We start from the raw sequence: 14,136 nt of genomic DNA on the forward strand, positions 1-14,136 counted from the left end.
TAAAGGAAGAAAACATCAAAGTAGAAGATTATTAGGGCCACAGGTAGCTCAGTGGCTGATCGTGTGCTTAGCATGCAGGAGGCCCAGAATTTGATCCTCAGTGCCCCCCAACACACACACACACGATAGCAGGTTTTCTACTAGTGAAAAACACTGTCCATCACAGCTGTAGCCAGGGAAAGCATGAAGGGAGCAGTAGGTAGGTTCTCTAAGTATGCAGGATCAACTATCACAGGATAGTAATAGTGGATTGGGGTAAGGCCCACTTGCCAACTCATCAAATAATGAAAGTGCCAAGCAGGCCACTGGTGCACAAACCCTGAATCTTTTCTTGCATCAACTGTTTGCATATTACTTTCCACTTGAGATTTTTTTTTATATAGTAATAGGAAAAAAAAACAGTATTTTCTTCATGGAAAAAACATGACTTTACAGCCAATTATTCTGTGTAAAAAGTCCATAAAGCAGAAATTTTCTTTTAGATATGAATGCATATAGGGTTTATCAACAACATGTTTCCAATTATAGTTATTATATGATTAGTTCTAGAACCCATTAAAAGATCCTTTTAAATGATTCTTAAAATCTCTCATGGACTTTTGAAATGTATGCTTTAAGATGGTCTTTTTTATTTTTTTATTTTTTTTAAATACTAAATACTGTTATTTTATTGAATGATGAAGACTTGTATTTCTCTAGGAAAAAAAAACATGCACATATTCACCTTATTTAAAACTCATCAAAATGAACAAATTTTACTTAGGCGATGTGCCAACTTTGGGCTCACTTGCTATAGATATAAAAGGGAATTTGAAATTATTCTTCTAGGCATTCTAAAGACTTCATGACAGAATAACAAAATTACTGTTCATTTTATTTATTTATTTATTTTAATTTTTTATTGTGGGTTGTTCAAAACATTACAAATTTCTTTTTTTTTTTTTTTTTTTTTTAAATATTTATTTATTTTTTTAGTTATCGGCAGACACAACATCTTTGTATGACACAACATCTTTGTTTGTATGTGGTGCTGAGGATCGAACCCGGGCCGCACGCATGCCAGGCGAGCGCGCTACCGCTTGAGCCACATCCCCAGCCCAATTACAAATTTCTTGACATATCATATTCCACACTTTGATTCAAGTGGGTTATGAACTAGGTCTTTTTTATTTTTAAAATATGGTCCGATGTTTCTAGATTTTTTCCAAGGGTATTCAGCTATGTGCTAATTATAATAAAGATAACATAATTAATTCTCCAAGCAATACAGCTGAAAAAATAACTTCACAAAGAATATGAAATCTTCTGAAAAAGATCTACCTTCAGTGACTTTGGCCCATTTTCTATGTGACAACATTAATGGGCGCTTAAAGAAACGAAGGTTCTCTGTGGCATAGGACTTGGTGAAACAGTGAGTGCCTCTTCTGGTCTCCAAATTTCAAAGCCCTGTGTGTATACTGATCAGGAATAAGGTCTTTGCATGCTGCTTCCGGGTAGGGCAGAGTCTTATCTCATGGCTCACCAGGGAGATATTTCATCAGAGATCTTGTCTGCTGCAACATCTGACAGCAGTTAACATTGCTTTAGCTCTTGTCACTGTTTAGTTTTGTCAGTTGGCTCTTTCTGCTCTGTCCCTCAGACTAGTAAGAATGTACTTACCAATGCGAACTGTTTCTTTCTCTATTTTGTTCTCACTCAGGAGCCCCAAACTACTGTAATCCACAACCCTGATGGAAACAAGGTATTCAGAAAGAATCAACCACATCTTGCTTTAACAAGATTACACATCTCATCAAATTCTCAATACAAAATTAATTTATGATCTAAAAAAGAAAAAGAAAATCTTTGTTCTTTGTTTACTGCACTTTCTTTTTGGCCTAATGATTCTAAAACTGTACACTAGACTTCTTTTAAATAAAAATGAATGACAGCTTGAAAGAGAAATGAATGATATCTTTGTAAGAAAATAAAGTCAGGTTATACATTTATAATGTCATTCTGTCATGATGACTGTGTATCTTAAGCAATTCTACGTGGTCTTTTTTTGTTTTTCCATGCCTGTTTGTGCATTGTACTGTAGATGTATACTGCATGAAATTTTAGAATTTCTTGCTATCATTCCATTGTCTTCAAAAATATCAACTTGAGTTTATAGGTATTTGTTTAAATTTAATGTTGTTTCTGAGTTTTATTCTCTTCTGTTGTCATAGTATTTTGGTTTTGTTTTTGTTTGTTTTCAATTCCCTGTTGTTGACAGTGTTGTTGTTGTTTGGCATGAATTTGAGGAGAATTGGGAGTTTTGCTTCTTGTGAAATATGTTTGTCATTGAGTTATATGCATTTCAGTAACAGTTAATTATTTATGCTGAATGAAGACTAATATGCTCTACCTATTGTAAATTATTTGTACAGCATGTTAATTAAATAACAGCACTCACATACGTATATAAGGGTGAAGGGAGACATTTTCTGAATGTATTTTATGTTTCCCGTTTATTGCTTTTTAGACATTGTTTTATCTCTAAGGGGAAGAAAAATACCATCATCAGACTTTTATCAAATAATAATATAATCATGGGTCTTACTTCTCCTTACCCTCATCAACAATAATGGATGGGCTTAGAAAATACATTTCCTCTCTGGTTTAACATTCCGCTGGTCAATACTGAATCATTAAAGTAAAAAACATTAAGTATTATTTTTTTAAATTTGAGATGCATTTTACAGTTAAAGACTTAAGGTAGTGAGGACCATCACATATGAGAATGATTTTTTCAATAGCATTAGCAAATGAAAGATCAAGCATAACAGCTGGAGTGGACACTTTCATAGTTCTAGCTATATCATTTGTAAGAGTTGTTGCATGGTATTCCTTGCTTACATAAATTAGTCTACTGTTACAGTGCATGGGTTTATCTTCCATGTTTAAATCTAAACGCTATGTCACCTTAAGGAACGCATGAAGACTTTTTTTTTTTTTTGGTTTGGTGTGTGTGGAGACTCTGGATACATTTTTACATAGCTTATCCCTTTGATTCAAATATTGTGTAATATATATATATATATATATATATATATATATATATATATATATAAATTGATCACTTTTTAAAATATTGAATCTATAAAAATACACTGGTATTTCATCACTTTTCAAAATCTGTTTTATGTCACTGAGCATATAACTGTTGATTGAAAGTTTGCTTGCAATTTTTTTCAGTAGCCTTGACTTATTCCAAATAGAAAATTGTATCTTTCTGATGCATACTGCAAAGTTTTTTTTCCTAGAAAATATTTTTATTAGTACACTTTCACTGAAAATATTCATCAAACCATTTTAAGAAACATACCTCAATATATGGCAATTACAGTGTACTTTTAAGTGTGCTAACTCATCTCCAACTTAATTTGTAGTTTCACAAATAAAGAACTTTGTATTTTCATTGTGGAAGTGGGTTTCTTATCAATGACAATCAGTTTCTAATTTAGGCAAGATAGAAAAAAAATCTAAAAGTAAATTATTTCGTATAATTCCATTGTGCTGGCCCAACATGAAAAGTCTTCTTCAAATTGCTTTCAGCCTATTATCGGCTTAATACCTTTGCTTTCTTTATTCTCTTAAACACATACAAAAAAACATACTTTATGCAACACTGTGACACAAACACATCTTTACCCAGTTTTTAAAATAAATTATATATTCTGCTGCTTCTACAAATCACCCAGAACTTATACTGCTACAGATTTAGGCAACCAGAGTACTCCTTTTTGAAATGTTTATAACATTTGACATTTTATTTCTGTTAAAACCACTTAAATGTATTTGTCCATCTGCATGTCAGCATATGCACACAGCCTGCTGAAGAATTTTGCATGATATGCATATCACTAGTCAAATTCATAAGATGAAACCAAGCCATTCATTACATGCAACTTAAAAATGTGTTTTCTTCTCAACAGGAGTCAACTGAGAGTTCAAATACAACAATTGAGGATGAAGATGTGAAAGGTATGCTCAAGTCAGAAATGAAAAATCGTAACCCAAAGTTCCATATGTATCAGAAAAGAACATAATTTGTTTCAAATAAACAATGAATTTAGGAAGTAATCTTATCCTGAAACACAAAGTTAATTTTTTTATAAATACATTATTATTTTAATATATACATATTGACTTTTCCATTTTTTTTTTACATTATTTTATGTGTTTTAAAATATTGATATACTCAGACACATTGTTATCATGACAACTAGTGTGGGTAGATGATAACAAATTGTACATTTGTCAATTAAAAAATAATATGAAATTTATGCACATATTGGATATATTCATGAATCCTCTCTAGAATACAATTTATATTCAAGGACACAGTATGAAAACAACACTTGTTTAAACTTGAGATGGTTTCAAGTGGCTATCAATGGAATTTTGTTTTGGCAGCTTTTTTACTCTAGATTTTCATGTACTTCTAATATATTCAGTTGCATTGTCAAAACTTTTTCAGCTACTGACATCTTCTCCATACTAAACACATGTTTGCAGTTAGCTTGCTTCCTTGTGGCCACATCTCTGGGTTATTTTTGCTTCAATCATTCTTGCAGTTTGTGTTCTTATTTTTGTGTATATAACTACAATTCTACAAGCCACTTGTTTAGAAGGCTGAAAAAAAAACCATTCTGAAAAAGAATGGTTTAAAGAAGACATTTAAAATATAATTACTAAAGGAAAGGAAATATAAAGAAAATTGAAACATATATAATTATAATTTCTATATAATTAAACCTTATGTAGAAAGACAATTTACCCAATAGCATCATCAAGGCTTATAATTCCATAGGTGGCTTTAGTAAAATATAGGATTGAAAGGTTGTATTCATGTTATTAAATAAACAACCAGGGAATTCTCAGGTCAAGGGAAGACATACGCACTTTAGGAAATAAAGATGACTGTGGACCACAAGTTGCCAGTCACCTCTGCTGACTTTTCCCTTTGGGGTTGAATAGAACAGCTGGCACTATTGAAGTGTAATTCTATTTATATTACTAGTGCACTGACTTAACTCTGCTAGAGGAAGACAGTCATTGTTTTTTATAGTGGAAAGGTGAATAGCTGTGTCAGGTATTTTATATAGTAGGTCTGTTCGTATCACTCTTGCCCCTGAGCTAAAATTTGAACTGAAATAATTTTATGAATCATTGATGCTAGTCACATTAGATATAGAGTTTAAAAAAAACAACAACAAATAAACAGATGTGCGGTTTAGCTTTCTCAGTGATTCTAGAAGCATCATGTTCTTAAGGGGTTTGGATTCATTAACTCAACTAAGCAAAATGTTATGTGTGATTTTTCACATTTTTCCCTTGATCAAGATTCAGAAAACCTATGCATTATCCACTGGAAAGACTGTGAATCTTAAAATAACTAAGTAAAATCAGGAGGATACCAACACTTCACTGTTTGCAGTTCATCCACCAGGAAGTTTGAGCAGAGTTCCTGAATTCAGCTCTTCAGTTGTGAAATACTAATTCAGGGTCATTGATATTAATATATGTACATATCAATATATACAAAGAGTCCTCTGATATTTCACAAATGGAAATAATATTTGCCTGTATAGTTATGTCGAGTATATAGCACCAAATGTTAGAGAAATGAAGCTTAATAATGAGTTCAGAAGAAATGTCCGATTGATAATTGAGCCCAAAGTACTTTGGTTTATTTCCTTGAACCTAATAAATAAATTATTTAAGTTTCTGTTTAACTTTACTAGCATGGATCTGGCCACAGTATCCTAGAGAGAGTACTTTAGGCCTCATTTGTGTTCTCTATAAAACCCATACAGCCTTTGGGCAGCTTTTTAATATTGAATGAAAATGTTAAGACTAGAAGATGTTTTGCAAGATCACCCATCCCATCATTTTGACTGTAAGGCAGGTGGTACATAAAGTGGTCATGAATGTTTTGATGTATTTATTTTGCTGGCAATATGTTTGTGTAGGAATCTCTGCATTTATCAGTGCACAGTCCTCAAAAAAGACCCATTATATTTCTGCATTTGAATGATTATACTTTTTCCTTCATCTCAAAATTTGCTATAGCTCTGGTAGCTTAATAGAATATTTGTTGTCCATCTCTGTTAGAAACCGCATTTACCTATATATTAAACATGTAGGAACTGACAAAGACCATCAGTTATATAACCTGACCAGAACTATGTTCTCTTTACAAGACCATATCCCATCTATAAAATGGCATTTCTTTCTTCTGCACATACTCTGACCTTTCTGTGTAGCACCTTGTGATCATGGAAAAACACCACACTTTTCAACAACCGTAAGGCATATTGCCTCAGCATACTCCTGCCTGGTGGCACATGCTCTATCCATTCCCTCCAGCCATCTCATACGTAGCATGTCCAACATGTACTGTGACTTGCGTTTCATGCTGGTATGATCCCTTGAATACCATATCACATGTTCCCCACACTGATGCCCCATCCCCAAGGACTACTTGGCAGAGAAGCTTTTGTGTTCTCTCCACTGCAGATAATGTGGGCAGGGGTGGGGAGGACTCATACGGTGATTTTGCCAAAGAGAGAAATGAGATAAACCAACAGCACAGTCCCCTTCTCCCTCACTCTTTGGGGTAAAAACAACATAGACAAGCCAGCTGTTCTCAGAGAAGGAAGAAAGGAGACATAGTAGATAGACTAATGGTGCTTCACAGGGGAACCTGGAGCACCCTAGTAAACCAAGATTTAGAGGAGACCCACTTTCCTTTAACTCTGCTGGTTTCCATTCAGAATGACTACGGGGGCTGGGGATGTGGCTCAAGCGGTAGCGCGTTCGCCTGGCATGCATGTGGCCCGGGTTCGATCCTCAGCACCACATACAAACAAAGATGTTGTGTCCGCCGAGAACTAAAAAATAAATATTAAAAAAATTCTCTCTCTCTCTCTCTCTCTCCCACTCTTTCTTTAAAAAAAAAAAAGAATGACTACGGTTCTCTGAGGCCCAAATGAGGTGTTCTTTCTGAGCTGTGTCTAGGCTCACTTTCCTCATTCATTCAGCAAGTCTTTATAGAATGCTTACTGTTTGCTTGAACTCCACATTTCTCCCTGTAAAATATTCACTGTCTAGCGAGTTCAGAGATGCAGAATCCAACCACACTTCTATATGCTTTACCTGAGTCTTTTTTGCCAAAATGTAGGCTCATTCTCTCATGTAATTCAATAAGTATCGAGAAAACATAGAAGGTGAGATTCAAGATAAGTGTATTTTTTTAATCTAAAAATCCTTTTATTTTTCTTAAAAACTTCAACATTGAGTTATAATCACACTTTTCTTCCTAAGCTCACAGCCATCGTAAGAAATTTGCCTCTTTTTACAACTCCTATTTTTCAAAAGCTCCTAGAGTTCCTTGTTTTCTTTCTCCAAAGGGAATGTGTTGACTTCCTAATGTTGACCTTTTATACAGCTGTCTAATTTTGTCCTGTATTCAAAAACCAAATATTATTTCTGATGCTGTCAGTAAACTCAACCACTAACTCAATGTCATGGAGAGGTACTGACAGTTTGAAAACAAATGTGACTTTTAAAGCATAGTTACTGCCATAGCAGCACTATGGTAAGAACAGATCATTATTTGTCCCTCCTCCCAAAAAAAGAAAATAATAGTTTTCTGACCAGAACTAACATTTTTTTTTTTTTATTTTGAGACAGAGTCTTGATAAATTGCCCAGGCTAGCCTCAACTCTTACTATCCTTTTGTATCAGCCTCCCGAGTAGCTGATATTACAGGCATGCACCACTGTGTCCAGTTCAAAGTATACATTTTTAGGTCAAAACTGTTGAAACAGCCATTTCTATTTTGAATGCACTTGTAGTAAAACATTACCGTGTATCAATTTCAATGTCACTGAAAGGCTTTCATCATTTACATTTCATTAGAGAATAGCAATTCTAACAGGGCTCCTCCTTAGGGGTGTGGGTGTACCCAAAGTCAATGATATTTAGCAATGGTCCTTTCCACAGTAAACATTTGAAGACTGTCCTTTGGTTTGTGGCTATAGCCACTGTTTGCAGGGCCTGTCGCTGTATGCCACAATGCCTCTCCACCTCATAACCTGTCCAGCACCATTGCTCATAGTCAGCTACCACTTCCTGATGAGTGCACGTCCATTTGATCCATCTGCTGCTCTTTCCCAGCATGCCCAAGTTGTGCAACACCTGTCGAAGCCGGGCTCCTGTATGCCCTTGTCATCTGTGTCACTCTGCTTCCAGCATCTCACTTCAGCTCACCACTGAGCAACTGCTTGGATCTCTTGCTGCATTTCATCCTTACATGTCTAGGCCAGTGGAGTTCTGTGCGACAAGCAGAAATCTGTAGCTTTGAGACTGATTGTGTGTGGAGCTATGTCCTTATTTACCCTCTTTTTCCTTTACCTGACTAATAGTTGATGGTAATGAAGCTGTATAGGATGTTTGCACAGTTATGGGCAGAGATGTTGGCACCCTTATCATTTGAGTGAGGTTTGGTATTTGATGATACCCAGATTTCCTGGTATGAGCTAATTGGCAGAATCTTTTGATGAATGAGCTGTTTGCATGTATCTTTTATAAACATGCACATTAGTATACTGTATGGTGACTAAAAACTCAGACTTAGCTCTCCTTAAGTTCTGCTTTATTGATGAAAATCCTCATTTCTGTTAGGATTTCCTGGGGCAGATAATAAAATGATGGCAATCTTCTTCAGATTTGCATGCAGTTCATCACTTGACTTGTCTTACGTGTTTTCCTCACTTGCAGAATTATGCCATTCCATTAGGCAAAAAAAAAAAAATGTCTTAGAGGACCTTTAGTGTAGTATAAAATAACTACTTTGAGTTTTCTAATCTAAAATTTGGTTTTGCAAGATTATTAAGAAAATCTCTTATCCATATGTGTTCATCTACCTGACGACCTTCTAGCTTTTAAATCAGGATGAGTAATTCACAGAATTGATGCAGAATTTATTCTATTCTGCTACCAATGCAAAATAGTTTTCTTTTTCTCTTTGTATTTCATTTTTCCACATTTCTTCTACTTTATCTCTATATTCATTCTGTTTTTCTCTTTACTTTTTGCCTTCTGACAGGTCTGTATCTTGAATTTGTCAGGAAGAGCTTTAGGTTTGTGTAACTCTGCTGACAAAATACAGTCAGAACTGTTGCCAATCCAGTTTAATATAAAATCAAAACAAAAAAAAAATCTAAACTAACAAGCAAAACTATAAAACTATATATTTTTATCATAAGGAAAATAGACTCACTCTATTTGAATAAATTTTTGAGCTCAGAGTTTCTATAAATAGATTTTCTTACAAGTTGCAAAACATTATAATGAGTTTTAGAAATAGCCACAGCAAAAATAATGTAGTATTATATTTTGAAATATTGCATAAATCCTAAAAGCACACGAAGTCTTCTTTCCAAATCTGCAGACTACGTGTCCATGGATTCAACCAACTGCAGATCAAAATTATTCAAAAATAACTGCATCTATATTGGATTTGTGCAGATATTTTTCTTGTCCTTATTCCCTAAATAATAACAGTACAATACTACATACTCTGAGTAATCTAGAGATGATTTAAAGTGTATAACAGCATACCATAGAGAACTTTACCTTTAGGTGCATATGTAAAGGCCCAATTTAAAAAAAAACTGTAAATAAATAGAAGGAAGACTAGTGGAGTAAAGAAAGGGAGAACAGGGGGAAGAAGAAGGAGAGGAAAAGAGAAAGTACTGGGGACCAAAATGGAACAAACTATATTCCATGCATGTGAGATTAGTCAAAATGAACCCTACTATTATGTATAACTATAATGAACTAATAAAAACATCTTTTAAAAGCTATACAAGAGGATGTGAGCAGATTATATGCAAAAACCATGCTGTTTTATATAAGGAACTTGAGCATCCATGAATTTTGTTTTCTATAGAGGTTTCAGAACAAATTTTCTGGGGATACCAGGAGACAAGTATATGCTGTAAGATTCCTTCCGTCAGTTTCAGAACCTTGATTAATCTCTCAGTCTTTTAATTTTGAACTCATTTTAATAGTTCAAATTTTTAAAATCTGACATTTACTATTCATACATACTTGTTTATGTGGTAGTTAAAACTACAAGAGATAATCCAACTCACCACTTGTGTGATCCAAAATTTCATAGATGGCAAGAGCTAACATTAAAATATAGTTTCATGATAGTAGAGGATAGGAAAGGCAGCAGAACACAACAGACACTAGTATGGCAATATGTAAATCAATGGATGTGTAACTGATGTGATTCTGCAATCTGTATATGGGGTAAAAATGGGAGTTCATAACCCACTTGAATCAAAGTGTGAAATATGATATATCAAGAAATTTGTAATGTTTTGAACAACCAACAGTAAAAAAATTTTAAAAAAATAAAATAAAATATAGTTTCATAGATACTGAAGATAAAACTCTCTTGTTTTTGTTCATGTATCTATTCTTACCATTATGAAATTTAAAATAATCGAATAAGCTGCTGAATTTACCATTATGTATAATTGTCATTTCAGATAATAATGTATTACTTGTTTAAACTAATGTAAAATATAAAATGTCAGAAATGACCTGATTGGAATCTAAAGTCTATAATTCGGGTTCCATCCTTTTTTTTTTTTTAAAGAGTGTGCAGTTAAACATTGTAGGATAATATAGTATAAAATAAAACAGATGGTAATAACATGAGCTAGACAAAATAATCAAAGCAAGACATTTAATTCAAAGTTGAAAAAAGGAATACATTGCTGTGGTTTTAAGATATATGATTTCAGTTTAGAGGAAAAAAAACAATTTCCACTAACTTGGATAACCAGATGTTATCAGTAGCAAACCTATAAAAGCAGTACTTTAAACATATTCCAATAAAGATTACTATGGAGTTGTATTTCATGCTTCTATTTACTATAAAAAATAATATAACAATAACTAAAATTACCCTTTGGCCTCATTCATCTCTGTACAGAAGTTCCATTCTAATTATTTATTGTTTCTATCAACTATGAATTATGTATAATTCTTAAATTATTAAAATAAAATAGTTCCTTAAATGAAATACTATCTCCTTTCCTTAGTTTGTATTGTTTTCCCTAATAAATATATCTAGAAATTTTGTGAAATTATATGTCTATATTGTGATATTGTGATTCTACTTATAAGTCAATGAAATAGCCCTGATTTTTCGCCTGTTATGAAATTTTACCATTATCCCTCTTATTTGCTCAAGAGAAATTGGGTCTAAAGTTTTCAAAGAAATTAGTCTTAGTCCTGTGCAATTTTAATATTCTATTAGTTGCAGGTCATTTTTTTTTTCAGGCCAATATGTTAAATGGAGAAGTAAGATAGTAGAAAGGAGAAGCGGAGAAGACATTATTGAATAATTATGCTTAATTAATGAGACTGTGTAGAAACAATCACTTTTTGCATCTAAAATAATAGTATATTCATTATTCAATTTGGTGCAGTTCACATTTTGTGGGCATCCTCAAGGTATGCTGTACTAGGTAGACAGTAGCCATATTTCTTTTTTCTCATGGAAGAAATCTGCAAAGGACAAGGATGATTCTGCATGATAATGTGGCGTGCAAAGAGGCAGATGGTTGAGAGAATTTCAAATGGACAAGGCTAGTTCCGAATGAATTATGAGGATGTGTTCTAGCATAAGTCAACACAGTGAATTGTGCTCAATAACACTTAACTAAACTACAAAAGTTGTGCACAGTCTGGGGGTGACACTCTCAACAAGACAACTTTCCTAAGCATTTCTAAGCTTTGGAACATTCTATAACCAGTCAGTTGAACAACATTTACTATGAGGTAAGTGTTGGGAAATACAGGTTGGATACAAGGGAAATATAAAGGTGCTGTGGATCCAGGCATAACTCTCATACTTAGAGGTATTTTTGAGCCATAGATAACTATGTACAGATTTAGTGACACATGCTTTTTGTACTTTGAGTTTCCTGTTCCAAAGTTCTCTAACATATTAAGACATAATTATGGAGTTTGCATAAGAATACTATTGAGTATGAGAGCAAATTAAAGAGGAGCTACATAGCCTTTTTTTGTGATTTTCTTCTGTAAATTGAGTTTATAAATCAGTTATCTATTTTGAAGGCATTCATGACCACCACTCCTAATATCTCTTCAGTGAAACTTGGTTAAATATTACCAATTTTAATCTTGGATCCATATGCAACTATGAGAACTTAGCAGAACGAAGTTATTACTATGTTCTGGTGTTGTGAGTTAAAAGAGATGATGTATATAAAGTGTTTTCCACATTTTGAGTAAATAACAGTATTTTGATGAATTAGCAGTTACTACTAGTATCAGGTACCAGATACTGTGTTAGTCACTAAGTGTTCAAAGATGAGTGCAAAGGGGTTGCCGTGTTCAAGGTCCTCACAAGCTGCTGATGATATACTCATAATCAGTGCCTTTTGATGAGAACACAGAAGCAGCACAGTAATTTAGTCTGGGATCATCCTGAAAAGACTCCTCAAATATGTGGCTCCTTCATGGTACATGCCTGTAATCTCAGCAACTCGGGAGGCTGAGGCAGGAGGATTGCAAGTTCAAGGCCAGTCTCGGTAACTTAGGGAGGCCTTACTAAGCATCTTATGAAGGCCTTGCCTAAAAATAAAACGGACTGAGAATGTAGCTCAGTGGTAAATGCTACTCCTTGGTTCAATTCTCAGTAACAACAACAGGCTTACCGAAACTTGTGAGTGACTCCTGAATTTATTTATTTATCTTTCTTTTTTGGTACTGGGAATTGAACCCAGGAGTATTTAACCACTGAAACACATCCCCAGTCCTTTTATATATTTTATTTAGAGATGGTCTCAATGACTTAATTAGGACCTTGCTAAGTTGGTGAGGCTAGCTTTGACCTTTCGATCCTCCTACCTCAGCCTCCAGAACCCCTAGGATTACAAGCATGTGCCACCCCACCCCCAGGCTGAATTTAGTTTTTAAAAGTAAGGAATTATGAACCAGGAAACAAAAAACAGGGAGAGGAGAAATATATGATACATAGAAGGCACCGAAAATTCAGATACTGCGGCTGATAACCAGTGATCTTGAATCACACCAGCCCTAATGCCCTCTTTCAGAGAAAGCCAAGCACTTTGCCAGGCATGAGGTATCTAACCTTTTAAAGGGAGAAAGAGAAATTTTAAAACTATTCCTGGTGTCTCAGTCTATATGAGAAATGGAGAAAAGAGAGTGAATTGCTCATTAGAAATCAGATGTCAGTTTCCTAAATTTCATGACTGTTTGGAGAAGATGGTGTGAACCATGACCCCAGATTAAAGTGGGAGAAGGGAAGTTTGGGGAGAATGGGAATATGGAGATAAATCTTACCTTTTCCAGTAAAAGTACAAGTTTCGGTAAGCCTGTCATTGAATCTTTGTTTCAAAATGTCTCAGAGACTTCACGAGCTGCTCAGTAACTTCCTGCCTAGCAAAATTCAGGTTCAGTGGGATTTTTTTTCCACATTAGTTCCTCTGATGCATTTCTTTCTTTCTTTTTTTGCCTCTGATGTATTTCTGCTTTTAGTTTTGACCTATTGCTTGTTTCCTTTTAAGGTTTATTTCCTGCATGCTGCTTAGTCTTGAGTCAGAACCCAGTCTAATATTAGTCCTTGGGGTCACCAAGAATATAACTGCCCTGGACATTTTTTATTGTTCTTTTATTTCTGAAACTGGTGCATCCTAGAACAAGGCAAAGTTAAATTTTCCTTCCAATGGCTCCAACACGGCTATCTTCTACTTTCCAGTTTTTTGTTTCTGTCTAGTATTCAGATAAAGCTTGGACAAATCATATGAGCATTAAAAATTTACATAAAAGCATATATGTAGATAAAGCATAGACACAATCATTTTTAATAAATATAGAGAATCTTAGATGCTTGTAACATATGTAATTCCTGACAGAGACCTCTATTTAAAATATTTGGATTCATTCATTTTAAAAAACAACAATAAAAGGATGAAGGGCTAGGGATATGGCTCAGTGATAGAGTGCTTACCTCACATACATGAGGTCTTGAGT

General features: G+C 34.2%; 1 protein-coding gene across 11 annotated transcripts in view; it reads left to right on the forward strand.

Moving 5' to 3' along the window:
- The window catches only part of Camk2d (calcium/calmodulin dependent protein kinase II delta), a 312,829-nt gene that overhangs the window by 273,201 nt on the left and 25,492 nt on the right, over positions 1 to 14,136 (forward strand). For 6 of the 11 annotated variants that reach the window (XM_071614450.1, XM_071614446.1, XM_071614444.1 and 3 more), the window contains 2 exons: positions 1,700 to 1,741; positions 3,960 to 4,008. In XM_071614450.1, coding sequence (XP_071470551.1) covers positions 1,700 to 1,741; positions 3,960 to 4,008 — 91 coding nt within the window. The remainder of the gene's footprint in view (positions 1 to 1,699; positions 1,742 to 3,959; positions 4,009 to 14,136) is intronic. The other 5 variants (XM_027935396.3, XM_027935392.3, XM_027935398.3 and 2 more) reach the window with 1 other exon arrangement.

The sequence above is a fragment of the Marmota flaviventris genome, chromosome 7 (assembly GCF_047511675.1).
Source record: "Marmota flaviventris isolate mMarFla1 chromosome 7, mMarFla1.hap1, whole genome shotgun sequence".
Lineage (NCBI taxonomy): Eukaryota > Metazoa > Chordata > Mammalia > Rodentia > Sciuridae > Marmota > Marmota flaviventris.